Source organism: Pleurodeles waltl, chromosome 1_1, assembly GCF_031143425.1.
Source record: "Pleurodeles waltl isolate 20211129_DDA chromosome 1_1, aPleWal1.hap1.20221129, whole genome shotgun sequence".
NCBI lineage: Eukaryota > Metazoa > Chordata > Amphibia > Caudata > Salamandridae > Pleurodeles > Pleurodeles waltl.
In genome coordinates, this window is record NC_090436.1 from 837,831,566 (window position 1) to 837,859,405 (window position 27,840).

General features: G+C 40.4%; 1 protein-coding gene across 1 annotated transcript in view; it reads right to left on the bottom strand.

Annotated features, from left to right (window-relative positions):
• Positions 1 to 27,840, bottom strand: part of ALDH1A1 (aldehyde dehydrogenase 1 family member A1) — a 440,093-nt gene that overhangs the window by 60,572 nt on the left and 351,681 nt on the right. The window contains exons 9-10 of the mRNA XM_069228985.1: positions 27,492 to 27,594; positions 21,822 to 22,006 (exon numbers count right to left, since the gene is read on the bottom strand). Coding sequence (XP_069085086.1) covers positions 21,822 to 22,006; positions 27,492 to 27,594 — 288 coding nt within the window. The remainder of the gene's footprint in view (positions 1 to 21,821; positions 22,007 to 27,491; positions 27,595 to 27,840) is intronic.

Below are 27,840 nucleotides of genomic sequence, written 5' to 3' on the forward strand. Positions count from 1 at the left end.
ATTCTAAATAAGAATGGGTAAACACCAATATCCAACAAGATGTCCTGAAAATAAATTTGTATAAATACAGATGGACGTGTTCAAAACACAAAATATCAGAAAACTGGGAGCCCAACTTATAAGTATTAAAAAGGAATGCTTACACAAGGCAACATGTTTGTTTTGCCTGGTTGATATGACAGTTTAGAACTGCACTACAGACTGCAGTGGTAGGCCTGCGACATGTTTTAAAAGGCCACTTTAGTGGGTGACACAATGAGTGCTGCAGTGCACTAGTAGCATTTAATTTACATGCCTTGAATACATGTGATACCATTTACTAAGGAATTACAAGTTAATTAAACGTATCAATTAGGTGTGGTCTAATTTTACCATGGTTTAAGGAGAGAGATCAAACACTTTGCCAGAAGTTAGCAGAAAAATTGTGATCAGAGTCCTAAAAGCCAACAAAAATGGATGCAGCAAAGGATTGCTGAGGAAGGCAAAAACTGGTGTGACCCCACAGAAAGGGCTATGTCCAACAGGAGACATTTGCACAAACATAGACACACCACCATTGGAAAATTTAAAATGGCACTGTCCTACTAATCTCCTAAAATATGTTGGACATTTATTAATCCATGCCCCTAAAACAAGCCATGTCAGAGTATGTTGCTGGTACTTCCAGTATGCAACAGTGATTCCATTAAAACAGTCATTCTCTAGCTGTAAGCCAAGAGACACCTTGCTAAAGCTCAGGATAGCTTTAAATCCTGGCTCTACCCTCTCAGAAATAAATTCATAATACACATCAGCTGTAAATAATTTACACTGCCCGCAAGATGCCTATGAGTGAAATATAGCACTTTGCAAAATACCAAATACGGATATGTCACATATGTGAACCTTGAATATAGGGTACACCTTACTAATATCTAACTTGTTTTAGAGATTCGTCATATATCGGGACTCATACAAAGTGTGACTAATGTCAAAGTTTAAGGGCTTCATTGGATCTGAGTACATGAATTTCAACCCATTTTTACCAAGTCATTCAATGGTATGTACCTCTATTAATTGGAGCCAAACTTACCCTCCCTGAGGTTTACTCATAATATGGAGGCAAGTGGCACCTAGGAGGGAATAATTATTTTGTGGTAAGCTAGGATTGATTTTTCTATATCCTGAAATTCCCAAAGTTCCTACTTTTTCTTTCTGTGTTTCAAGTTTCAAGTTTTTATTTATTTCATCAATTGGAACTCCTAAGATGTCTGCATGTTAAACCAATTCCTAAAAAGACATGAAACGACCTAAGAACATTCATTTAGAAATTCCACAGAAGATCAAAAAAGAGCTCAAAATTATACAAATACATTGCTCACACACTATATCACAGTAGCGAATCTAAAGTTGATCAAGTTATTCAAGTTATTCAAATTAGCCTCTAGAGTATAAACATTAAATATTCTAAGGAAGAAAAAGCCACAGAGTGCCTCAGACAGTGCGTCATGGAACCCTAGGGAGACTTCTCGTAGAGAACCCTCATATACCATAACATTTTCTACAGTAAAACAGTTGTGTAACATATACTTCCAAGCGGAAATAATAGAAAAACATTCAATACAGTCCAGGCCAAATGACCTTTAGCAGTTAATGCGAATTGAGAAGCACCAGGAAATCTTATCATAGTTTTCCAATCTGCCCTGAAGAGTACATTTTCAATCTTCATATTGATCACCAATACAATACACTCAGTAGAGATTTAGAAAAGACTGAAATAATTAAAAAATCCTAAAACAAATAAATGTATTAGGAGGATTATAAAGAGCTTCAAAAGCATTCCTGCTGAGTGAATATAAAAGTGCAGGTAAAGAGGTTTTAGCCATTTGTTCCTGGCCAGGGCTAAAGTGAGACAAATAAATAGTACTTGTTTAAAATTCTGCACACCCAGTTGACAGAGATCGCAATTATTATCAGATTCATCCCATTTAGAGGTAAGATCTCTAAGGGGCAATCTATCTAATCTCAGCAAAAGGTACAAGCACCTTATCCCATGGGGAATATTCCAAGAAAGGCAGGGCTGAGATTGTTTAAAAATTACTGATTTGGTTAACCTGGTCAGTCTCCTTTTATTACTGCAGAACTATAAATCAGAGGAGAAACTTTTCAACCAGGACGTTTCTTTTAAAAGAGTTTTAAAAGTAGTGGGCAAAGAGGATTGAATCGAATCATGGTTTAGCTCAAGCAATTGTAAAATAGATTATAATTTTTAAAAAATATAGATTTTTCTTTCAATCTGTTAAACATTTCTATAAAAGCTAGATTTATTAAGGTAGCTGCCTTACTGTGGGCTAAACTATAAGCTCTCTTAACCACAGCCACAAGGACCAATACAAAAACATTCTTAATACCACATTTGAGCCTTAAGGCTGCCACTGAGGCCAAATTATTACAAAAGGCTAGGCATCTTAATGCCTGCCCTTCTGTCCTATCTAACAAATTCCATTTAGAGATCTCTGTGCCCTCAAGAGCATACAGGAGTGTGGCCGGTATCTTTGTTTGATAAGCCATTAATAAATGGTGGAAGTGATGCCAACTTTTGTAAAAAATGCAAGTAAACCTTGTGTTTAAGATAAAGCATTCGAGACATTACTGCACATGTGATCTTTGTCACTGAGTGAAGAGGAAAAAATCTTCCCCAAAAAACAGTAGGATTGTACCCGCTCTAGCTTGTGTTGGCCCAAAGACCAGGAGAAGTTTATTTTCTTACCCAGTTTTTTCCCAAGGAAACATATAATTTAAGATTTGGATTGCTTAATCTGCAAATTATGCTGTGTAGAATATAGGTGTAACGCCACCAATCGCTGATTTAAACCTTTTGGGGTAAGGTCAATCACAACTATATCATCTGCATATAGGAGGCAAGACAAAGGATATCCTACAATTGTTTGCAAAGTGCCATCCGCAGATCATGAATATATGAGGAAAATATCAATGTTGCCAACAAACAGCCTTGCTTCAATCCATTTTTTGTAGGAAATTTATCAGGCAAACCCTGTTCAAAATTTTACACTAGGTAGAGGAGTGCAAAGCTATAATCAAGCGTAGCAGGTTTGAGGGGATACCCAGCTCATATAGTTTTTTCCACAGTATTTTCCTGTCCACTCTATCAAAGGCTGGAGAGAAATCAATAAACTCTGCATATACTGTTTCCCCCTTATCTGAACATATTTTTCATTTATTGTATGCAACAATAAAATATTGTCTAAAGTACTAAGTTCCTTTCTAAAACTTGCTTCATCCAGAGGATGTATCTCGTTATCCTCGACCCAGTATGTTAAATGTACAAAAAAACTTTTTGCAAATATCTTGCCAGTTGCATCCAATAGTGTGATTTGGTGATAATTTATGGGCAAGGATGTATCACTCTTTTTATCGAATGGGACAATAACACTCCCTGTCCTGGAGTCTGGGACTCTACTTTTTAAGTAGCAGGCACAGAAAACCAGTTGGAGGATTTTTGCCCAAAGCAGAGGTTCAAGTTTGAAAATTAAAGCCATCAGGACCTCATCTGGGCCTATAGCTCTGGAATTCCTCATTGTCCTAATGAACCCCTTAATTTCAGTCACGGAGGCAAGACCCCAACAATTTTCATTGGATCTATTATTTTTACTCCAATCCATTTCCTATGGCTCCCTCGCCTCATTTTCTGCATACAGAGCCAATATATAATTCTTCCAATCCACCTCGGCATTGGGGGGGCACTGGACGATTTACGCCTTCCACAGCCTTTAGGAATGGTATCCCAAAATGTGCGGGAATTTTTTGTCACCGCTGCTCCCTCACTGCTATCCCTCATCTGTCCTCATTTTCCCTCTTAATGCCTAACTTCACATGTGCTCTTCTTCTTTTTAATAAAGATATTCTCTTGCTCTTATCCTTAGACTCCCATTCATGCTGTCTCCTTACCAATTTATTAATTTCTCTATTTAATAATAGAATGGATTGCCTTACTTTCTTCTGTCACAACTTTGGTCAATGATATTTAACACTTCGGGTTATATATTCAATAAATTTAGAGAAATGATTTAGGGGGTCAACCTTCCATTTTTCTCCATCTCTCACTATGGATTCAAGAGCAGAAGACATATTAGCTTGGTTCCAAAAAATTCTACCTGTTTTCCCACAAAAGCTAATGGCTTTGCGCAGAGGATTCCAAGAATCTATAGGGGAAAACTGCATTTTTAACGAAAGAATGAGAATTTTGTGATCACTAAAGGATGTATTCATGACTCTCATATCCTCTACTGATTGAGCAATATAATAATAAGCTAACATATAATCAATTATTGAGCTACTCTGCGGGGATTTATGTGTAAAAGCTGCTGGATGATCAGAACTAAAACGCCCATTTAGAATAATACAACATAAGTCTCACAAGCCTTTCAATAGAATGTTTCCCCTTTTGTCCGTCCTCATTCTCAGGGAAAATAGAATCCGTGGAATATTTAAAGCAGTTTCCCTCTCTAGGTAACCAAAAGTGGAAAGAGATAAGTTGGAGAATTTTCAATTTAAATCTCCCATTATTAGTAACTCACATACACTTTCATGTAGATTAGAGCTGATCAATAATATTTGATTAAGCACAGACAATAAAACTCTATCAAATTCCTTATATAGGGGATATAAGAATGAACTATTAACAGGGAGGTTTTTCTACCTTTCTTTAAAATCGGATACACTCTCACAATCTGAAAGAAGTTTGGGGAGATGGACGAACTAACATATTCCCATTTAAGTTGTGCCTTTATATTTAAAAACAGATACCCAGGATAGGTAAAGTCTGCTACTCTTCTGGTCTCCTGAATGCAGATTGCATCCTCTTGAAGTGAACAAATAAGATCTAATTTCTCTGAAGTGTTCCCTAAACCAGCCGCATTCCAGGAGACCAAGGAGAAACTCTGGATAGTAACAGGGATGTGAGGAAGTACCCTTCACCCGGGTGCAATTTAGAGTGCTATGTAAAACTCCTGCCAGCCAACTCCAGTTTTCATTTTTGGTGCCTGTGCAATACAGTGAGGCATCTTCCAAAATCTTTACCACTCTTTCACCATGAGCAATGGAAATGTTGACTTTTTCCAAGAGGGGGAGCATTATAAACGGGGCTTTGATGCAGATTGGTGTTGTTCGCATGATGGGTAAAATGGGGCTGTATCTGATCATGGGAAGCTTCCTTACCCCATATTGGAACCACATCTATACCTCTGCACTGTAACTGCTCACAATGGACTAAAATCAAATTTAAAACAGTTTTAGAAAAGAACCAGGCTTTTGTCTTTACTATTCCTATACTATGCTCAAGGTGAACGAGGGAAATATCACAACCATCAATAAACTTTAACTCATCAATATATGAGAGGCATGAAATTAAAATAGAGTAATTTAAGAACACATTTGAATCAAATAAAGTGGAACACTTTAGACATTCTGAAGTCTCTATACTATCTAGAGATACTTCCTCCATTATATATTCATCCCCCCCTTTATAGGGATCAGAAATACAATTTACTGCCGCCATATTTGCATTTACATTGAAGATGGGGATATCTTGTGATTTTAAAATGGGAAACAGACTCCTGGAGTCAGGAGGGAGAGACTGTTGCACCTCCAAGGGAGTTATAGAGTCTTGTTCACCCCATTGAATTAGGGGGCTAGCTGATCTCACCACCTTGGGACTCTCCATCCTTAGAGCCAATTCACTTTCTTCTTGCTGGGATGAGGACCCATTTCGGCCCTTGACCTTGAACTTAACCCTTCCTGGGTTATTTTTAGAAATTCTCCTTTTCCTCTGTTTTTCCCCTTTACTATTATTTATTTTCCTTTTTTCCAGAGGACTTCCTGCTTGAGGGTTTTTCAGCCAGGATCCCCTCATGTTCCACCAACAGTGAATCAGGGTATATTTTAGGTAAAAAGATAGAATAGGGGGCCACTGGGGGAATAGCCTCATCTTTTTCCGTAGTGGGTTCATAGACAATGGGGGCTAAGTTACTCGCAGGAAAAGGACTAGAAAAGAGATTTTCCAAAGAATAGATGAGGCTCTCTTGAATGGAATGATCCTGTGTGTTTGAAGGATTCCAATGAATTTACAACTTCCCCACCTGTGTACCCTGCCCAGAGAAAGAAATCTGATTAGGAAAAATCATGGGCACACAATGGGCTGCAGGCACAAAAGCAGTTGTGAATCTTGTTGCCCCAATGATTGCAGATCAGCCTGAACAGCCCTACCTGATTTCCCAACTTGACCTGGGTTTAGGTTCCTTTGATCTAATAAGGTTTTCAGTATGGATAATTAGCGTTATGTATGATCAGAATTAGTAACAGATTTTTCTAGGAGAACCAAGGTAGAAGACAAAATTATTTTGAGACATTTGAAAGATTCAGAGAATATTAAGTTTTGCTCTAGGGGACCACTCGGTAGATTCAAAGAGCACATGAGATCTGGCATCTGAGAAGATATTTGAAGGAAAATAGAGAGGTCAGAGGGAGTGCTACAAAACAGTCTTAGACCTGGTGTAATGGGGCCGAGGTTACTCTCCAGATGAGTCTTTAGATGACTAGCGGGAGAGATTCTTTTTCCTTGAATGTAATACAAGTCAATATCTGGGAGAGTAAAATCCTCTATTCCCGCTCTAATTCCCACCTTACCAGTCGCATTTGCTGTCAAAAACTTTTGATTTTCCTAGGGTAGTATTTGAATCTCCAAAACCCCCCTTAAAATAGGAAGAGGGTGACTCCTTCTCTCTATCAATAGCACTGCTGACTCCTGGATCAGTACAATAATTAGGAGCAAATTCTTCAAGTGACTCCTTTTGAACAATGGACAGGATGGAATTTATACGTATTGTGTTCAGGTGAGGAATGCTCTTATTCATTAAGGGATTTGACTTGATCTTTTTACATGTGCGACTGAGAAAAGTCCTGCTCCTTCGAAAGTGTTTGGCCGTCAGCTGTCATCCTTATCATAGACTGTGGCCCTTGACTGCTGCTTCTTTCTGTGTAATCTCCCCACCTCCATCTTATCGGGGAAATTTGAATAAATTTCAAGGAAGCTGTCAGCAGCGCCTGGATAGTGGCGGAACTTAAAATAAGTTGATGCCCACCATGAAAGAACCTTCATCATAAGCACTCCATCACATAACTCAACAAAAGCTCTCTTGGAGAAGAGTGAAACATATCTGTACCATAAGTGACAACTCACCAGAAGTGCAACATATATTATCCTAATTTTTAAACAAGGGTAAAGCTTTTAAATCACCTGCTTTACAGTTCAACTCTCACTGCTGGAGATTTTTTGACAACATCTCAGAATACGCAAATTTATTGAGCCACCAAACTCTAAAGGGCGCACAGAACTATGGGCCAGATGTAGCAAATCGGCAATTTGCGACTTGCAAATTGCAAGTCCCTGCGACTCGCAATTTGCAAGTCGCAAATTGCTATGCAGTACGGTGTCTCAGACACCGACTGCGACTCGCTATGGGGTCACAATGACCCACCTCATGAATATTCATGAGGTGGGTCGCAAATTGCGGCCCCATAGCGAGTATAGGCACTCGCTAACATGGAGGCCTGCTGACGTCAGCAGACCTCCATGTTCGTGACCTGCTTTTAAATAAAGCAGTTTTTTTTTTTTTAAGTGTAGCCCGTTTTCCTTACAGGAAAACGAGCTGCACTTAAAAAAAAAACGAAACCTTTTGTTTCGGTATTTTTTCAGGGCAGGGAGTGGTCCCTTGGGCCACTCCCTGCCCTGAAAAAATATTTTTGGGTCCAGTCACAAACTGGAAGGGGTCCCATTGGGACCCCTTCCAATTTGCAAGTGGGTTACCATCCACTTGAAGTGTATTGCATCCCACTGCGACTCGCAAATAGGAAGGGAACACCCCTTCCTATTTGCGAGTCGGAAATGCATATCGGTAACGACTCGCAATATGCATTTCTGCATGGCAAACCCACGTTTGCGACTCGCAAATGGCGATTTTCGCCGTTTGCGAGTCGCAAATGGTTTGCTACATCTGGCCCTATGTTATTATATTCATCATGCAAATACAGCCCTAGCTGTATTCTTGTATTTTCCAATAAATAGAACGTTTTTGCCCTTAGTAACCTTTAGATGGTTTTAGTGTGATCTTTCTACGATTTCTGTTCACATTATTTCAAATACCACAATTGTTAATTTTAGTACTAAACCTTTCAAATCACAGAGTGTCATATTTATATCAATATTTTAAAATCCTATATCTGTTATTTCTAAAAAAAACATTGTAGCCAGATGTTTGGTAGAGCAAGAGAATTCCCAAGAATGTAGGAGAACTCTGGTCATATTTAAATGAGAGAGTATATCAAACAACTTTAAATTGGTTCCAAAGATATTGGGACTCGTGTGGCCTTGAATGCAAATAATTAACTTTGCAACATTAATGCTCACGTTTTGAAAGAGTCATGAAGAACACACAATTAGTTGAAAATAGAATTTGAAATTTGATCTAAATACTGTGACTATTTTAGTCTTCGCACTTTGTAAGGACAAAATCACCCACTAGACATGTTCGTTTTTCAGGAATGTACTTTCAGGGGCATTAGTTTGGTTTATTTTGTAATACCACACAGAATAGTCAAGCCTTGGAAACAGCAATATAAGGCTGAAAAACATTTCTGGAGTTATGGAGTTATGTGCATTTTTGCAATTTCAGATCCAGCAGTATTCAAATCTGCGGAGTGCAATGTCCATCCTAAGTTTTGCTAACCTAAGCAACCTACGATGAACGTGTATAGACTGACTAAAGAAGGGAGGTGTAGACTTTAAGAGAAGTGACTGCATACCTACTAGGGACACATGACATCAAAAAGGATGTATTACATGTGAAAGTAACTTGAGATGCACAGGAAAATAAGATGTAGAATGATGTAATGCTGGAAGTGAAGGAAGAAATTTGTGCAGAAAGAAACACGTGGGAATGAGAAGTAGTAGGAATTATGAAAGAAAATGAACAAGCGTTTATAAAAGAGAGGAGAGGGGCAGATAAGAATAAGGAGTGAAATAAAGTGAAATCTACTTAAGATAATAAACATTAGCCAGTCATGCATAGAAGAGGAAAGGGCATTCATGTATGTAGAGCTTTTCTTTTGCCATTGGAATTGGTTAAATACAATCCCAGCATATCTGGAGGTATATCTAGTTCTATGAGGGCTGCAGCATAATGTCTACTCTACCCACACGGGCAGATAAGCCACTGAGAAAATTAACAAAATTACATGGGGCCTTGTTTAGAGTTTGGCACACAGGGATGGAGTACTCTGCCCACCAAACCCTCGGCCCATTGGCCCCATTTACAGGCAGGTGAAGCTTAAGCGTTCTGTGTGCAAAGCCCCTGTTGAAATACTTCCTCTGATGACTCAATAGAGGAGGGGGCTATCAAAGGAAGGAGATTACACCATCCATCCTATTTAGGAAGGGCAGCATAATACCTCTTTTGCTGTCCTTTACCGCTGCGCAAAACAAGGCAGCAAGAGACAGGAAAAATCAATAGTAACCTCCGCATTTTGAAAGAAGACTTCCAGGGTACCGGAGATCATGTTTTATTTGTTTTTCACAACTGTGATTTTGAGAGTTTGTTTTTGAAAAGCAATGACCTTTTGAAAAGTTTAAAGAGCAGCCATCATGGCTAAGGGCACCGACCTTCATTTTTTTCCTACATTGAAGGAAACCATCATGACAGTGTCAATGTGTAGAGCTGTCCAAGCAGAAATTTCGGAATTTGACCCAAAGATAGCCATCCCAATGTGAAATGTGAAACAGAAATACTGATGAGAAGGTAAGTGTTAGGTCAGAGTTTAGCCGAAGTCCTGAAATAGGAAATTAACAAATGTCTGCTTAGTCTACAATGAAAAATAACAAAAATAAATTCATGTCTAAATAGGATGCTTAAGTAAGGGAAATTACTAAATGTGACAAAAAACGATAATTGAGGGTATATTCAGATGTAAAACAGTCTCTAATTAATTGCAATTAATCTACATACTAGAATGTGAAATGGTGCATCAAACAGCCAATAGCCTGAGATAAGGGATGTGCACTGATCTAGGATGTAACAAAGCCTAAAAGCAATGGCTGCAGGAAGGAGCCCTGAATAAGATAATTGTTGAAAGGTGTGAACCAAAGTCCATGCTCTGAATTTCGGAAACAGAAGCTTATGGACTGCCAAGCCAGACCTTTCAAAGAGTCAGACTGGAAGCTACCTACAGTAAAGCTATCCGACTTTCTATCAACGAGAGCATGGGAACAGGCAAAATAATATCATAGATGAACCAATGCGATTCGTTTCGTTCAACATTTCAAACGTTTCAAATTAGACTATATAATATAATGTATAATTTTTGTTCCATAAGATCTACTCAAAGAACTGTGGGTGCGATTTAGAGTTTGTCAGATGGCTACTTATAAACCTGACACATATCCCGTCCGTTTTATGACAAGTGCACATAATGTTAATTAAGTATAAGGTTTGTGATGGAGTACGCGTCCATCAAACTCTAAATTAGGGTGACTGTACAGTTTATTGGTTAGCTCAAATATGATGTTATCTAAAATTCATCTTCGATGCCATAATACACAGCGAATACACTCTATGTTCACCTTAATCTAAGAAATGTGACTGATCACTTTTGCAGGAAAACTGGTAAACATAATTGAGAGTACTTTAACTGAGTCATTGAAACAGCAGGCTATGTCCCAACCCACGAAAACAGCAACTTCGAATGTCTTCATCGAGTTCGTATTGTTGTTCAGATAATTATTGCAAGTATGTGCACCCCAAAGAAGTACCCTATCGTCATGTTCTTTGCTTTGGAAGTCTTTGCCCTCTACTTCCATTATTGTGCAAGGCGATATCTGATTAATTGAGGATTAAACACTTTGTAGAAATATGGCAAAATGCATTTACAGCCTCCACCCTGCGCTGTTATTTAGTTATTATGTCAATAAAACTGAAGCCAAGAATAGAGCTTGGTGACACAGGTTTCTTATATATCCTTTGCCTATATTGGATGGCATCGTCAATCAATGGAGGCGTTTTCCCAAAGAGTCTGGTTATTTGAGCTGGGACGGGCAGATCAAAACTTCAGAGACCTCGGATCTTGCCAAACTTAGTAAGTTAAATATTTCACCATGGTAGTCTACTTAACGTTTTTGTTCGTTTCAACCCTTCACAGTGAGCTGTTCATATGTGTCTCTCCAACAGGAGAACATGCAATAGGACATTCATACTGTGCTCAGAAAAGAAGGCACTAACTGCCAGCAAAGCCCTACACCTAACAGCCCTGAACATTGCGATGAAATGATGATCCACCAGTGTCTGTCACTTGCAGTTTATTGCTGCTTCAGTCTAATTAATCGTCGATAAGTCACTCTTCCAACTGCCTCTCAGCTGAAAACTGATTAGCAAATACTTTAGGCAACATGATTCATGGTAGCTTTCCTCAAATTTGGAATGATTTCCATATTTGTCCTTCAGACCTTTCCATATTACTTCCATCCTTTAAAACATAGAATTCAATCCCATAAACAAAATATGAAAGAGGAAGAAATTTCACGCAGTAAAAGGGCTCCATCCCTGGCATAGAAAAGGTATTAATCCAGAGTCCATTGCATTTCCTCTTGTAACTAAAGTGTTTGTTAGGATTGAAAATAGCAAAATTAAAATTAGATGGAAATGTTTAGCAATTTTTCTACCATATCACTACAAGAATCCTGTTAATTTCATTAGCTATGAATGTAATATTTCTGTTGTTAGATTTGGCATCATTGGCATGGTCTCCGCTAACTTTTTGCCTCTACTTCCCAGGTTGCCTCTGTCTGCTGGACTCCGTTTTTGCTGTTTTTGTTTGCTCTGGACACTTTACCACTGCAGACCAGTGCTAAAGTGTAAGTGTGCCATATATACATTATATGTGTACATTGGCTTATCTATGACTGGCATAGTTGGTTTACTAGTAAGTCCCTAGTAAAATGCACTAGAGGTGCCCAGGGCCTGTAAATCAAAAACTACTCGTTGGCCTGCAGCACTGGTTGTGCCACCCACATTAGTAGCTCTGTAATCATGGCTCAGACCTGCCACTGCAGTGTCTGTGAATGTAGTTTTAAACTGCCAATTCGACTTGGCAAGTGTACCCACTTGCCAAGCCTAAACTTTCCCTTTTTTATACATGTAAGGCACCCCTAGGTAGCCCAGGGGGCAGTGTATGTTAAAGACAGGAAATGTACTTCTGTGTTTTACATGTCCTGACAGTGAAATCCTCCCAAATTTGTCTTTCACTGTTGCAGTGCCTTTCTCTATCATAGGTTAACATAGGGGCTGCCTCTAAATATTATTAAAGCACAGATTCCATTTGGGAGCAGATAGACATGTGAAGTTTAGGGTTTCTGCACTCACAATTTAAAAATACATCTTTTAGTGAAGTTGGTTTTTAGGTTGTCTGTTTGAAAATGACATTTCTAGAAAGTAGGCATTTTCTTGCTTAAACCATTCTGTGACTCTGCTTGTTTGTGGATTCCCTGTCTGGGTCAGTTTGACAATTGGGCTGTATGCACCTCTCCTCTGGACAGTGACGTAAAGAGAGCTGGGGTGTAGCCTGCACATCCTGATTGTCCATCTGGGCTGAGTGGAGGGGAGGAGTGGTCACTTACATCTGAAAGGGCTGTGCCTGCCTCACGCAATGCAGTCTCCAACTCCCTGGTGTGTGTCTGGGGTCTGGCCTGGGCAAGGCAGGATCTTGAAAACAACAAAGACTTCTCTTTGAAGCAGGGCTATTTCAAAGGCAGAAAGGGGTATAAGAAGAGCACCCAAAACCCCTGAAAAACAGAAATCAGATTACCTCTGGAACCAAGAGGAATCTCTGCCAAAGAGAAGAACTGGAGAAGCTAGAGGAGGAGTACTGCCCCTTTGCACATGACTGTGCTCTCCTGAGTAGCTGCTTCTGCCTGAGAGAGGACAAAGACTGACTTTTATGTGACTTCCCACTGGTGAAGAATTTCCAAGGGCTTGAACTGAGCGTGCCTCCTGTAGTTGAAGTCTCAGGGACAACAAAGACTTCTCTTTGCCAGCACTTGGGCTTTCTGCAGAGAGTCCTGCTTGCCAAGTGGTGCCCTAACCTGTCTCTGGGCCCTTGAAAGGTGCAGGTGGTGGAAAAGGACAGAAATCCATGCAATGACCGCCATGCGGGGAAACTTTGGATGCACCACCCACCTCACAACTAAAATTGACACTCCACCTGCATCCAGCTAGAAGTTCGATGCAACACGGCTGGAGAAACGATGCGCAACACCCACAGCGGCTGATGTTAACGATGCAAGCCCCCATGCAGCGTGGTTACTTGACACTGTGCGACCGGATTTTGACCCAACAGTCGATGGGCATGGAAAAATCAACACAAAGCCTCCCCGGATCCGAGGTGCCAGTCCAGATTGACACATAGCTCTCTTGCGGGATAGAAGAAATGACGGATGCCGACCCAACCGGAGGAGGAATGACTCACGGTCTCGCTTGTGAGTGGGAAGTCTACACATCGTTGGCCTTTTCGGACATACAGTCGCCCGTGCGGCTTTATTTTGCCGCAACCAAGGTACTTTTGTACACTAACTGCGTTCTCACTGTTTTCTAAAGGATTTAAGACTCTTTTGCTTTTTAAATTCATAACTTGACTTGCATATGTAGGATTTTTGTTGTTTTAGTCTTGTTTTGTTTAGATAAATATTACTTATTTTTCGAAACCTGTGTTGTGTCATTTTGTAGTATTTTCACTGAGTTACTGTGTGTGTTGGTACAAATACTTTACACCTTGCTTCTGAAGTTAAGCCTGCCTGCTTGTGCCAAGCTACCAAGGGGGTGAGCGTGGGTTAAATTGAGGCTATTCTCCTTTACCCTAGCTAGAGTGTGGGTCCTTGCTTGGACAAGGGGTAACCTGACTTCCAACCTACGACCCCATTTCTTACATCTGTTTTTATAGATTAATTCTAATACAAAGTTCCTACTCAGAACATCGTGACACATCTCTAGATTCTTGATTAATTTGTTTCTAGGGGTGACTAATTACCTTTAAACCAACCATTGCTTCAATACACCATCACGATAACTTTATTGTAGTAACGTTTCTATTTCTTATATTTGTGTTTATTTTGCTTTTTAAAGCTCACACTACAAAGCATAATTGCTTATAGGCACAGAAGCATGGAGTTTGAATGAATAGTGAATCACCTGCAGATACAGTTAGTGATAAGCTTCACAAGTGAGTCTGACAGTGGTTGCATAGTTTAGGGCCATACTACATAGCTCAGGTTTCATAAGACATAGGAAACATAGACCCTGATTTCGATTTCAATGATGTATGGGGGCAAAAGTTACTGGGCCAAGAATGAAGGTTTCCAGCAATCCTGCCCCTTTACCATGCAATGCCAAGGTAAACAGATAGACACAGAGAGTACCTATGCAGATCTGTTTTTTTTCCAGGTAAACAAAAATATTTTATCTCTTCTGCCAATGGAGTCAAGGTAAAACATATTTTTTTTTTAAATAACTTACCTTGCCTCTGTGCCTGCTGCCTCCTGCCGCCTCGCGCTCCTCTTCTTCCTGTGTCCCAGCACTTACTGCTGGGACACCAGCACAGGCACCCCTGCAATCCTGGCACTGCTTTCATGCAAAACGGGCATGAAAGCAGCACCTTGATTGGTCTGAGCAGCAGTGACTGCCGCTCAGACACAGCCCTGGGGTCTGTGCAGTTTCTCCAGCCTGGCTGTGCACACAGCCAGGCTGGAGAAACCTAAGTGGGTATGTGTGTTGGGCCAGCCTCAGACGCCTGGTCAAACACACATGTGCACTTAGATGTACTCCATTCATCCTCCCCTCCCACCTCCTATGCCCAAGCCCCGCCCCTCCGTGCACTACTGGCTGTACCAGAAGCACAAAAATAAAATGATCTGTTGTTTTATTTGTCTGCTTCTGGAACAGCCAGACCTTGCTACTATTGTTTTTTAACTTGGTTTAACAACATGAGAGTATGGTGAATGGAGGTAAAGGATACACCTTGAAGGTGAGGTTGTCTAAGCAGTACCCTGCTTTCACGGGAGTAGGGTGGATAATATTTTTAATTGAATGATTTCACATGTATCCACAAAACCTTAAAACTTTACAAAAAGAGGATTATGCTGTCCTTTAGCCAAAAGTTGAGAATTCCTCCTACTAAAATGTGATTTGAGATTAGAAGCGCTATTTAGTAGGGGGAAAAGTGGCCGATAAAGTTATTGGTGGGGCATAGCATAACTCTGAGTTTAAGGTTAGGTGACAGTGTGATCTTGAAGCTCACGTTTTCTGCTATTGTGAGGCAGGTTGTGGATAGTGTATATTTGGGTATTATTGCTACACCTTTCATGTGGTAACTAAGGGTGAGATTAGAGGAGTCTAAGACCGAGGTCTTGCTGATAAGGAGGATGTGTAGGTTGTGATGCATGCATCTGTACACATCCAAAGAATCTTTTAATGGAGACTGAGTATAAATCCGAAAGTGATGAAAATGTTTACATGTATTTAAATGCGTCATCTACATTCGTCATTGTGAGAAAACAGGGATGATTGCAGAGGCCCCCTAACGTTTTGCCCCCATTTTCCACTTTTTGCTGGTGTTTTCCTGACTCTGATGGTGCACTGCTAACCAATCCCAGGGCCTGTGATCTGTGTAAAATCAATATGCAAATCAGGCTAATTATAATTGGCTAAGTCAACCTACCTATAAGTCCCTAGTATATGGTAGGGCATGTAGGTTTAGGGACCACAGCATAGGTAGTGCACCCATAGGTGCACTGCTGAGGTGCCCAGTGTCATTTTAAAGGCAGGCCTGCCTTGCTGGCTGCTTTTAAATTAAAGTTATATGCAAATTCGACTTTGGAATTAAAAGTAGTTCCAAAGTCTTAAACTACCTTATTTATACATATGAGTCACCCCTAAGGTGTGCCCTATGTGCCCTAGGGCTGGGTGCCATGTAACTATAAGCAGGGACCTTATAAAAGTAGTTTTATAAGCCCTGGTGAGGTAAAAACAGCCAAATTAGTTTTTCCCTCATTGTAGTGAATGGCCTCCATAGGCTAGAATGGGGAGACTTTATTTTAATTTTAAAAGTCCCCTTAAGTAATGGATACCAAGTGTTTGGTATCAAATTAATTGTTATAATAAATCCCACAACTTCCAGTTGTTGGATTTAATACAACTTGTTCAGGTAAAGAGTTTTTAACTTTACCTGAAAAGTTGCTAATTTCAGCCCTGCATTGTTTTTGCTGCTGTGCTCTGATAGGCCAGCCTCTGGCAGCCTGGCCAGGCTGCCTTGATGAGCTGTGAAGTGGCTTGGCTTCACACAAAGAGATGTGGGATGGAATTTCCCCTCAGCAGATGGTGAGGCAGGAAGGGGGAGGGCTGCCAAACTGATCTTCAAAGGCAGAGAAGGACATTTGGAGCAACCCAGCAACAACCCCACATCCTGCAACCCCAGACAACTAGATGCCCCCTCGATTAGTTTAGTAGAGGGCAGGAGAGGGGTGTATTTATGATTTTTAGCCACACCAGTGGGTGGGCTCAGCCAGATGGAACCTCCAAAAATCAGATACAGCCATGATGGATTTTTTAAGAACGTTGCCTCATGGGATTGATTTTTGCCACACTTCCCAGGAAGTGGTAATCACAGGGGGAAGGACCCTGCACCTGATTGGAGAATCAGGACCCCCATGTTTTCACCCAGGAGCAAGGATAAAACCGGCAGACCTGCACCCACACCTCAGTTCCCTACCACATCCAACAAGGAAGAACCAAAGGAGAAGAAGGAATGCCCTGCTGGACCCCTGGCCTGCACCTGGAACCTGCACTCAGAAGGATTGCCCTAGCTGCACACTTGGGCTTCACCACAAGAAGGACTTTGCCTGGCTTCAACTGGTTCAAGGAGGGACTCCCTGTTTGCTACAGGTGACAAATTGCTAACCAGAGTCCCCTGCACCAACTCCTGAAGAAATCAACTAGCTGACCACTGCCAAGTGGCCAAAAAGGAGTTTGCGCCAGGTGCATTCTTGGAGTTGTAGTCCGCACCCCCAAGGATCATCTCAGAGCTTCTGGACCCTTGGGGTGAGCTGTGGATCCCAAAAGAACCTTAAAAGAACATCTGGGAGAAGCCCCAGACGTTTGGAGAAGTTTGGAGTACTTTTGAAAATAAGCTCCATAGAGGGACCGACCCGCCACAGCAACACTAGCCGGCTTGCCTCAACCGTGACCTGGCCTGATTTGCAGGCTCGTACCGGTAAAGAAAATCTCCAAAAGAGAGATATAAATTATAATTCTTTAAAAATTCATATCTCCGGTTCCCCTTATCTGATTTGTTGTTGTGTCATTTTAAAGATAAAAACATAATCTATGTTTATAAATTCGTATTGGATTTTTAAACTGTTTCCTGTGTTTTATTTAATTGCAGTTTTGTGATATTTGAATGCTTTACACTCTGTCCCCTAAGTTAAGCATTGTCGCTCGTTGCCAAGCTACCAAGGCTTGAGCTGGGTTTAATTTACTGAGACCTAACTGGACCTAAGTGGAGGTTAGTGGCCTATTGCTAAGTGTAGGTACCTACCTGCCCTTACAAATAACCCATTTTCCAACAGTCATCTACATCAACAAATTCGAATTATTATTGGGATTATATAAAACACTATTATTATATATATAGTTGTGCACTTTATTTTGATAGGTATGATGTAAGTATTTTGTATTTTGTAATGGTAATGCTAGATTTAGTGTGCTGGCATCTACAAAAAGAAATGCAAGTTAGGCTAATTTTTAAAGCAGGAGTAAAGAGTGTAGAGTTGCTTCTTGACAAGTTCTGCTACAAAACTCTTAAAGTTAGTGGTCCATTATTCCCTCGTTCCATTTCTGAAGATGACAGTGCTCTTTCCAATTTATTTTATAAGCAAAACGTTTATTATGAGTATGATTAGCAGAGGCTGATCTCAAGTTCCTTGGTGGCTTGCATCAAAAATAGGAAGGGGCCCTTTGTGTTTAAAAATGTATATATTAACAGCTGTGTAACACCTTGCTAGAATTTACCAGTACCAGTGAAAAGAGTGAGGGACAGGGGAATTGAGATTATACTCTTGCAATTCAGCTTTGACCTTTCCATAGCCTGTTTATCTGCTAAACTATAGTCTAGATGCTACAGGGGAAATCAATCCATGAGCCACCTTTTGCCTGTAATATGCTTGTTAAAACTTGAGCATCATGGAAGGGAGAAGGCACTTTGAGTGAACAAATAGATTAGGTTCTGTGATTAGTCACTGCATTCACCTGGTTATCAAATAACAGTACAAGCGTTTTGATTGAACTCACTGTAGAGATCCTAACTCCATCTATCCTGCACCGACTATACCTTGGATCTATCTTTTGCTGTTCATGACAGGACCCCACCACCATGGGTTCTGTTTTGGAGGTAGGTAAAGCTAAGATTTTAATTTCATTCATAATTTGGAAATACCTACATATCTATTTAGCTCTTTTGAGTTCTTAGGAAAGTTTCCTTTGAGGGGATGAGGGATATTTTCAGCTGGTAATAGGGCTTTGTGAGCAACTCGGAGCAATTTCCTCTATTTACTTGGGTCCAAAAAAGAAAATTAGGGAGACCAACTAGAAGATTGTGTTTTTAAGATTCACTTAAATTATTTCTAAATGCAATATTAAATGTTCTGACTATAATGAAAGGTCCAGGTGTCATGGTGGTGTTATTGTCTGGGTTTTGGACTTTAAAATTGTACATCTACTAAGTTATCTGACTGATGGAAATCTATGATGTTTCAATATTTATAAATGGACCACTTTCCCTTTGCAACCCTTTAATGCATTTACTAAAACAGTATTAACATGTATTTATGGTCTGGAATGCACTTGACCATGCTCTTCTTTGGATTTACACTAAGAGCAAGTAGCAATATGCTTTGGTTGATTATTGCGCGATATGGCATTTCATGTGAACTATTTAAGTTGTAGACCTTGATATGGCATTGTCTGGACTGGGGAAGGGTAAGCATGTTCCACTTCATCATGGAGTGCAGGTCATCTTTTGCATTGATTGTGGTGATCCTAGTGAGATACTCGCGCAAGAAGAAATATGTCAGTACCAAAGGGCACATACAGGTCAGAGACCTTGTAGAGAAGTATGAGTAGTGATCTGATTGATTTACTGGATTGGTGGCTTCTAATACTATACAGCTGTATTTGATGGTGTTCACAGCATTCTATTATCCCCCGATCTCTTCTGTGAGTATGTGGATTTTGGTACAATTCTGATTACAAGAAAAATAGTTTGCCTACACCATTGTATAACAATTATTTTGTCCTTCATTCTCACCAAAAATGGTCCAATATGAGAATTAAGTGTTAGGTGAGTGAATTTGGTGTGGTGTCATTAAGAAATTCTGCCCCTCTACACCATACAATGCTTGGAGCTCTTTTTATTTACTCAGGTAAGCAGACATTAGCACTGCTTCTGTACCTTTGTAATTTGTTACAGGGACACATTTAGAATTGTGTTCTATGTAGTACCAATATGTCGGTTCAGTATAGGCACATCGTAATGTCTGATATTGTCACTGTGGCATTTGATTATGTTGCTACAACAAGATGTGCACACTGGCCAATTTTGGGACCCGGCTCTTTCTGCAGGGTCATTTTAAAACCTTTTCTCTTCCTCCTACTATTTTTGCTGAATTATTTTTTGTAGGCCTTAGGACTCTGTGTACTTTACCATTGCTAACCAGTGCTACAGTGCTCTCTCCTTAAAACCTGGTAACATTGGCTTATAGTCCATTGGCATAGTTAATTTACTTATAAGTCCCTAGTAAAGTGGTACTGCATGAATCCCGGGACTACAACTTAAATGCTAGTAGGGGGCCTGCAGCACTGATTGTGCCACCCACTTTACAAGCCCTTTTAAACTTGATTCAGGCCTGACATTGCAGAGCCTGTGTGTGCAGTTTTACCCTTGAAGCTGACCTAGCAAAATAAGCCTTTTGTCAGGCCTGAAACTTTTCTTTTTATACATATATGACCACCTCCTCGGATTCCCTCACTACCACCTGGCAAAAAGGCCCCTCATCTCTCCATAGTCCCTCTCTCACATACATTTCATTTGTTTTAAAGTGCTGGTTAAGGCTGGCTTTACTAATCCACTCAGCTAGCCACATAAAATATAGTTGTGTTCTTTGCATCAGGCACATTAACCCTCTGCACTACTTTATGGCAAGTCAAAACTGCCACTGGGCAAAACGCCGATCTCTCTCTCTAGCAAGAACATTGACCGCAAGAGTTATCCTGACATTGTAATTGTTTCCTGAAGGCTGGACACACAAGGAACTTTTCAGCAGGTGCTTTTAAATCACAAGTTTCATATCTTTACTGATAAACACAGCACCCCCCGATGTCCGCGCCCCCCCCATCCAGGTCAGCACCCGGTGTGGCAGCACTGCTCGCAACCCCCTAAAGCCGACCCTGTCTCTAAGTATATGTGGTGATCTTCCACTTCAAACTCCATATACATATTCTTTTTTGGTTTTCACCATTCATTTGTTTTTCTAGGAACAGTGGCCTCCTGTATTGCATAGAAAGGGCAGACAACCACATGGATATGTACCTGGCTTCAGCGTCCCATTTCCTGCTCTGACATTTTGTACACAGAGAGGAGCCCCAAGCACCATCACAGTTTTGTTTTTCATTAAGGAGGGGATGCCCTCATATGTCTGCTTACAATGGTTACCCTGTGCTTCAGCCCCCTTTTAATTATTTTTTCACCTGCACCACCACCACTGTAGTTTTATCTCATGTTGCAGTGCAGATCGGTAAAACTCATGGACGTCAATGCACCAACATGCAAGGGGGTGCGGAAGTGACATCACACGCCCTTTGACCTCCACTTTTCATCATACACACATACCTACACAGACACAAATTGACACACACACACACACTCTCACATAAACACACTCTCACCCGCAAGCACGCACACAATATGCATTAAAAACATTTTTATTTACCTCAGCTGCTATGAAAGAGCATGTTCCAGCTAATTGTATCCCATTTGATTACATTATTAGTGAACATTACGCTATTATTCACTATTAATGTAATAAAATTTGAAGTGGAGTCCCAACTGATGTCCATAGGGATGAGCTGCCACTGTGTTTTTGGCACTGAGTTTGCCACCTCTGTCGCCAGGGGTTGCAAAGGCAGTGCCAGGGGTCACAAAGGGCATGCCCACGTCACAGCAGTGACTTCTGGCGACCCCTAAATGAAATCCATGGTAAAACTCCTTTGGCCAGAAGGCCACAGCAACTTTACCGCTTACCAAGAACTTAAAAAACCCACATGGTATGGCAAAACGACCTTTGAAACTCATGCACATTCAGAAAGCTCAATGTGTGCTCAAACTGAACCACAGATGAATCGGTTTTAGATTAGTAAATATTGGGAATTTGGCGCACCTTTCTATTAATCAATCAACATGGATTAAAAATGAGTGTGATGGGTGGTAAAAATACTGTTTGATGTTTAGCTTTTAAATCAAAAGTCTTATGCTCTGAGTGGTGCATGGTGTATTTGAATAGTTCATGAGGAAAGTCTGGTTAACTTGATGAAGAAATGTTGAACAATGATAAATAATTTTAACAATATTCCCAACAATATATTGTTCACTTTCTATGAGAAACAAGAGTGATGTACCTGGGGCCCTTGATTTACTCCAGGAGTAACAGGATCGCCAAGAACCCGTGTCTTTGCCTTTTCAACGCTCCGCCGAACAAACTCATCATATATAGGCTCTTCCACAAAAATCCTTGAACATGCAATGCAGCATTGACCTTGGTGGTAGAACAGGCCATTGTGAGAATGCTCTACTGCACTATCCACTGAAATGAGAAAGTACTGTTTTTTGTCAGTGAAAGCAATTTCATTTCATTAAAAATGACTGAAAATAACAGTGAATTTTACGTATTGTTTCAGGACTAAATAGTGCATTAATATTGTACAATCAGAAAGTTTTGCAGTGCTGTTTGGGATTGTCATTATGATAGTCCAACCCATATTTCACGAAGGTCCCATGTTTCATGAAAACCTGTGAAATATAATTCAGTTTTTCATGCATACTTTTGAAATATGGATTTTTCTAAGACTGCATATAAAACTTTATTATGGTTAATGTTGCTCCTAAGATATTAGCATTTACTTTAAACCAAAGTAAATTATATGCAGCATAGTTACGATTTTAAGTTTAAAAAAAAGTGGTATTCACCATTTAAAGTTAATCATTGCTTGCCATCCAATGGATTGGTCATGACGTCACTCCTGATGTCATAGATGACAAGGCACCATAGATTACATGAGTGTTGACATTCCCATAGCTGCCAGGTTTACCTGGTCCATTCTTAATGTGCTGCTCTAGGCCACGTTTTTTCATTTGAATTTATAATGGACTACGCAAGACTACAAGTCCCAGAATGCAAAGAAAAAACCTGGATTGTAGCAGCACATCACATATGGATCTGGGAACTTGGCAGGGCTGCATTGCCAATCAACTCCCAATTAGCATTATCATTGGCATCGCTATTCACAGCCCAGATAGGCCAGGGAGTGATGCTGCATACCAAAAAATGAAAATAATTCATGCACACAGAACATCTTTGGGCTCATTAGTTTAAAAAAGATGAGACATCACACAGAAGGTAACAGGGTTATCAAACTGGAAAGTCTGCCTTTCCATACTGCAGCTGAACTACAGGAAAACGTTGTGTAGGTGTAAAAGTCTATTTTTGTCAAAATAGGAAGGACCTGGTCCCACACAGAGACTAGGTATGAGGCTTTGTGAGTGGCCAGGCATAAACAAACGGCCTCTTGTGACCAACACTTATGCACAGTAAGTATTTTGACACTAGGGTTGGGGCTTGTATGAAATCTACATTTAACGCTCAGTCACCGTGGATTTTTCACCATTAGCTTTAACACATTTTGCCCTTTACACCTGCTAATCTGAAGTAAAGGGCCTCTGCTCCCCTTTTAAACATGGTCAAATTAGCATAACCCCCATTGGCATATTTAACTTACCTATAGGTCCCTAATATATAATACAAGGTGTATCCAGGACCTGTAGGTTAAATGCAACTAGAGTACTGTAGCACTGATTATGCCATGCACTAGAGTGACAGTGCAATCGTTAGCTTCAGGCCTGACTTTGTAGCCTCGCTGTAGCAGTGTAAAAACTGCAATTCAACCTGTCAAAATAAACCCTTTGCCAGTTGAAAACAGCCCTTTTAAATATTAATGCCCCCCTCTATGTAGGCCCACAAGGCAGGAGGCTTGGTATTAAAAGGTAAGACATGTACAAATGTAATGTTAACATGTCCGTACAATGAGTAGCACCCAAAAGTAATTTTCAATGGGGCAGATCAAGCTGTCCTATGCAGAAAACTAGAGCACAGATTAACATACTAATACGAATCTTGTGAAGGGACCAGCTAAAAAAGTAACTAAATAACTTTGTATTATTTAGTAAAAATCCAACTAAATGCTTAAGTCAGATTGTGATACATATTAAGGAAAAGTAACTTTTGGAAAGCTAAATCTTTACCTTGGTGACTTTCTGAAGGCACATTTGCTAACCAGCTTTTACCAGACAGTAATCAGCCTTAAAATAGGTACGCATAGATGTGAAATGCATCTGAGGAGGCTGACTTGAATGGCCAGAGATGACCTCTTTGAACCCTACAGAATATGCAGGATAGAGATGCGGGCATCTCGTTTTACAATAAAGTCTAATCCTGCTTGATTGGTTCACATTTAACACTTGGGGCACACTTGAAAGGGGAGAAAAAAGGATACTAAGACAATTGTGAGGGCACTAGGGTTACCATACTACATTTCCCCCACACTCACATACACTCAGATCTCAGAGCAGTGTGGAAGAAGTCTTTTCTGTCTTGAAAACGTTCAAAATAAGTAGGGTTGATCTGGGAATATTTAGCCCATTGATTAGAGCATACCCAGTGGTAATTCCTATCCACTAGCTAGTGGCAGGTACTATTATGACACCTCTAGGCACCCACTAGAGAACACTTGCTGGGCATGTAGAAGATAAGAAGAGACATGGACCTGCAGTCTGTGACTTGAGAGAAGCCTTGAAGGACAGACCTGCTCTCTCTTGTAGCCAGGACAAAGAAATATGCTCCAGGGGCTATAATACTAGCCTCCTATTCAACCAACAGGGATAGAACAAGCTACAAGATGGCGGTCCCATCAAAAGGCTGGCAGAGAACAAGTGCTGGTGGCCACAGGGGGGGCCCCTGTACTGCCCATGTCCATGTCCCTGCTGTGCAGACAGTGCCCATTTCAAGGGTGCCGATATCCCTTGCGTGCAGCAGCATTGCCGCCGGCTCTATTATTAGCTGGCAGAAATGCTGCTGCACCTTTCCCACTGGGCTGTTTCTGCCAGTATCCCCGGTAGGAAGGTCGTAATGGGGCGGGCGGGGAGGTCACCAGTACTGTGGCAACCTACCTGTTGGGAGTCTGGTGGACAGATGTTTCCATCCGCCAAACTCATAATCAGCCCCTAAGTCTGAAGGAAAAATCTTTCAACAGGCTCAACCAGGGTGGTGTATCTGACCGGTCCTCCATCACAGTCAGCATGAACGTACACCTAGTTCCCAGTATACAGCAACCCTTAAATATCATTGATGGTTTGTACCGTTTGCCTCTATATCTGTTTACTAATTTAATAAATAATATCTCCACTTCCCCTTAATCGATTTTTTAAATTTAAGTGCCATTTTGTTTATTAAACTATAGTTTTCTAATTCAGTTTGAGATTTTTACTATTTTAAATTTTGCGCTTATTACTGTTTTTATATGACATAAATACTTCATATGTTGCCTCAACATAAGCCTGTCTGCTCTGTGGCAGAGCTGCCAGCGAACTGAGCTCAGGTTAATTTAGAATCTTTGAGAATTTATCCGGACAAGGGTTGTGATTATTCTGTGAGATGAATAGTCACTCACTGCAAATTATAACACAATTTCTTACAGGGTGTAATGTCAGTTGAACATGTTTAACTTGGCTGTGATTCAGGAAATGTTTTCACCTTTTCCAGGCTAGATTCACCTTCCTCTGGGTAGATTCATGAAACAGCACTTTCCACCTCTCTCCTAACCTAACATGAAGACTTTTTAAAGCAAGTGATAGTTTAGCAAGGTAACAGATATTAGCTTTGGTGGAAACAACCTTCAAGAAAATGCAGACATTCCATTAAGACCTTCATGCATATGCCTGAAAGTCTTAAAAATGGCACTCTGTGATAGACATTGTAATGGGGAGGTGGCCAGAAAAGAAGTGTAGAGGACTAGCAAGTGTACCTGAAAGGATGGCATGTCAATAGTGGGCGAGGGAAGCACAGGAAAAAAAAGAGCTGTCATTAAGGTGAAAGGTTTATTCTTAAGAGCTGAATTGGGTGGCATTTCTGAAAAAGCTGTAACACAGACAATTATACCTGAGAGCTAACATGATGATTAACATGTAGAAGATAATTATTTAAGAAAAAACATTCTTTATAATTTACTCAGTGCAACAACGCTGATAAATTGCTGACACAATAGTCATAGATGCAACATCAGGACAGGGTATGGCAAATGATCATGGGAGGTTTCACAGCGTCAGCAAATATGACAATTGGGCTCTTTTCTCTGAGCTCTAGAGTCACCCTCTTTGGGTTACGTTGTGATGGGTCAAAATGTAAAAGGCAACTGATAAGACGTTTTTAAAATGGCAGACATTGTGAGTGATATACGAGAGATGAGAAAGCACTGAAACCTTTGAAATTTAGAAGATATATACCATTTAAAAGGAAGTACTTGAACAATCAATGAAAAGGACACAATGTAAAGCAATAAAGTCATTGCTGTTGACAAAAACACCATGCAATGCTATATTTATGTTCCAATACATCCAATAAAACAACTAATATTTTCTTTCTGTAGTTGATTTGGGATGAGTGGTTAAGCCAACAGCTTTGTATTGCTACATTCTAGAAATGCAGCGCTGGTAGGCTACCCCCAAAAAATGATTGGCCCTGTTGAGGTAATGCTGCTTACTACAGTCAAACCAATCGCTGGGGATGATGACCTTAACATCATGTCCAGTCCTCAGGCCCTTGAAGCAGGTTGCTTCAAATTATCTCTATTTTTGGGAAAAAATACAAAAATCTGGAGGAAGAATATGGAGCAGAAGGGGGCTACTAAAGAAACTAAAATGTTGTGGCTCAAATTGTCAAGGTGTAATCTCTCCAAAACCATGAATGAATCATTCACAGCTCAGGCATCAATTACTGGCCAGTTTCTGAAAGACTGAATAAAACAATACAACACCATCAGTAGACCCATAAAGCTGTTAGTATCAGTATGGGAATGTTTGTCTTGATGTTCACTGGAAGGCTACAATCTATCCCTCTAAAGCTCATATAGAGCTTAATAAGCTACATAATGAGGCAATGTGTAGTGAATGAATTTTTTCGTAATGCATTTAGTGAATAATCAATACGAGAAAAACATCATATCTTTGAATATCACCATGTATTTTAAAAAGTTGGAGTGGACAATTCTTAGAAAGTACATACCTAGATATGCTACAATTATTATTTTGTCCAGCAAAGGTGGCTATGCTGTGAAGGCATTAATAAAGACAGATCCTAACTTCTTGTGATGAACACATTCTTTAACCTGCCCAATAAACAAGTCTTATAAGCAGGAACGGCTTCTTCTCAATGGAAAAGGAGCGGCGCTCACCTGGCTATGCCAGGAGCTGAAAACCAAAACAATATTTCATCATCGTTTTATCTTTCAGCTGCTGGCTCTGCTAGCAGCAAGTGCAGGGAGGGGCAAGGCTGTGCAATGCGAGTGGGGAGTGGTAGTGGAGTCTGTGTACTAAGTGCACATGTGTGCTTGGCCAGCTATCTCAAGCCGGCCAAACACACATGCACACTTAGGTTTATGCAACCCGGCTGTGCAACACAGCCGGGCTGGAGAAATTGCAGAGACTCCCATGCAGTGTTTTACCAATCCTGATGCTGCTGTCACACTACGTTTAGCATGAGATCAGCACCAAGTTTGCTGGGGAGCCTGTGCTGGTGTCCCATTGAATGCTGGGACACAAGAAGAAGAGCAGAGGAGTGAAGCGGCAGGCAGAGGAGACTGGAAAAGGTACTTTTCAAAAAATAATTTTCTTATTCTGCCACCCCCGCCCCTCCCCTTGAGATTTGCGGTGGCCACAGTTGCTTATATTGTCATTAAAGTAAAGTAAGGTGATCAACATCAATTGAATTACATCAAGAATGAAAACAATATTATACTAACAATCAGCATCAGCAAATATGACAATTGGGCTCTTTCCTCCGAGTTCTAGAGTCACCCTCTTCAGGTTACTTTTTCCAGCAGCTTCTTTGATCATTTTGCCAACCTGAAACAACACAATGGGGACAGTCAGACCTGACTCCTGTTTTATTGTTGCAATTTAAATCATAAAACAATGGTGCACTACTCCAAAGATCAAGCGTCCTGCATTTTGGAGTCCTTGGCGTATGAAACTCACAAATTTGTTTCTATATCTTACCTTGTTAAAATTGACTACAGTTGAAGCAATATACAAAATTGATTACTCTCTTTCATTTACAATGAAAGGAGACGTGTGTAATCTTTAGCTACT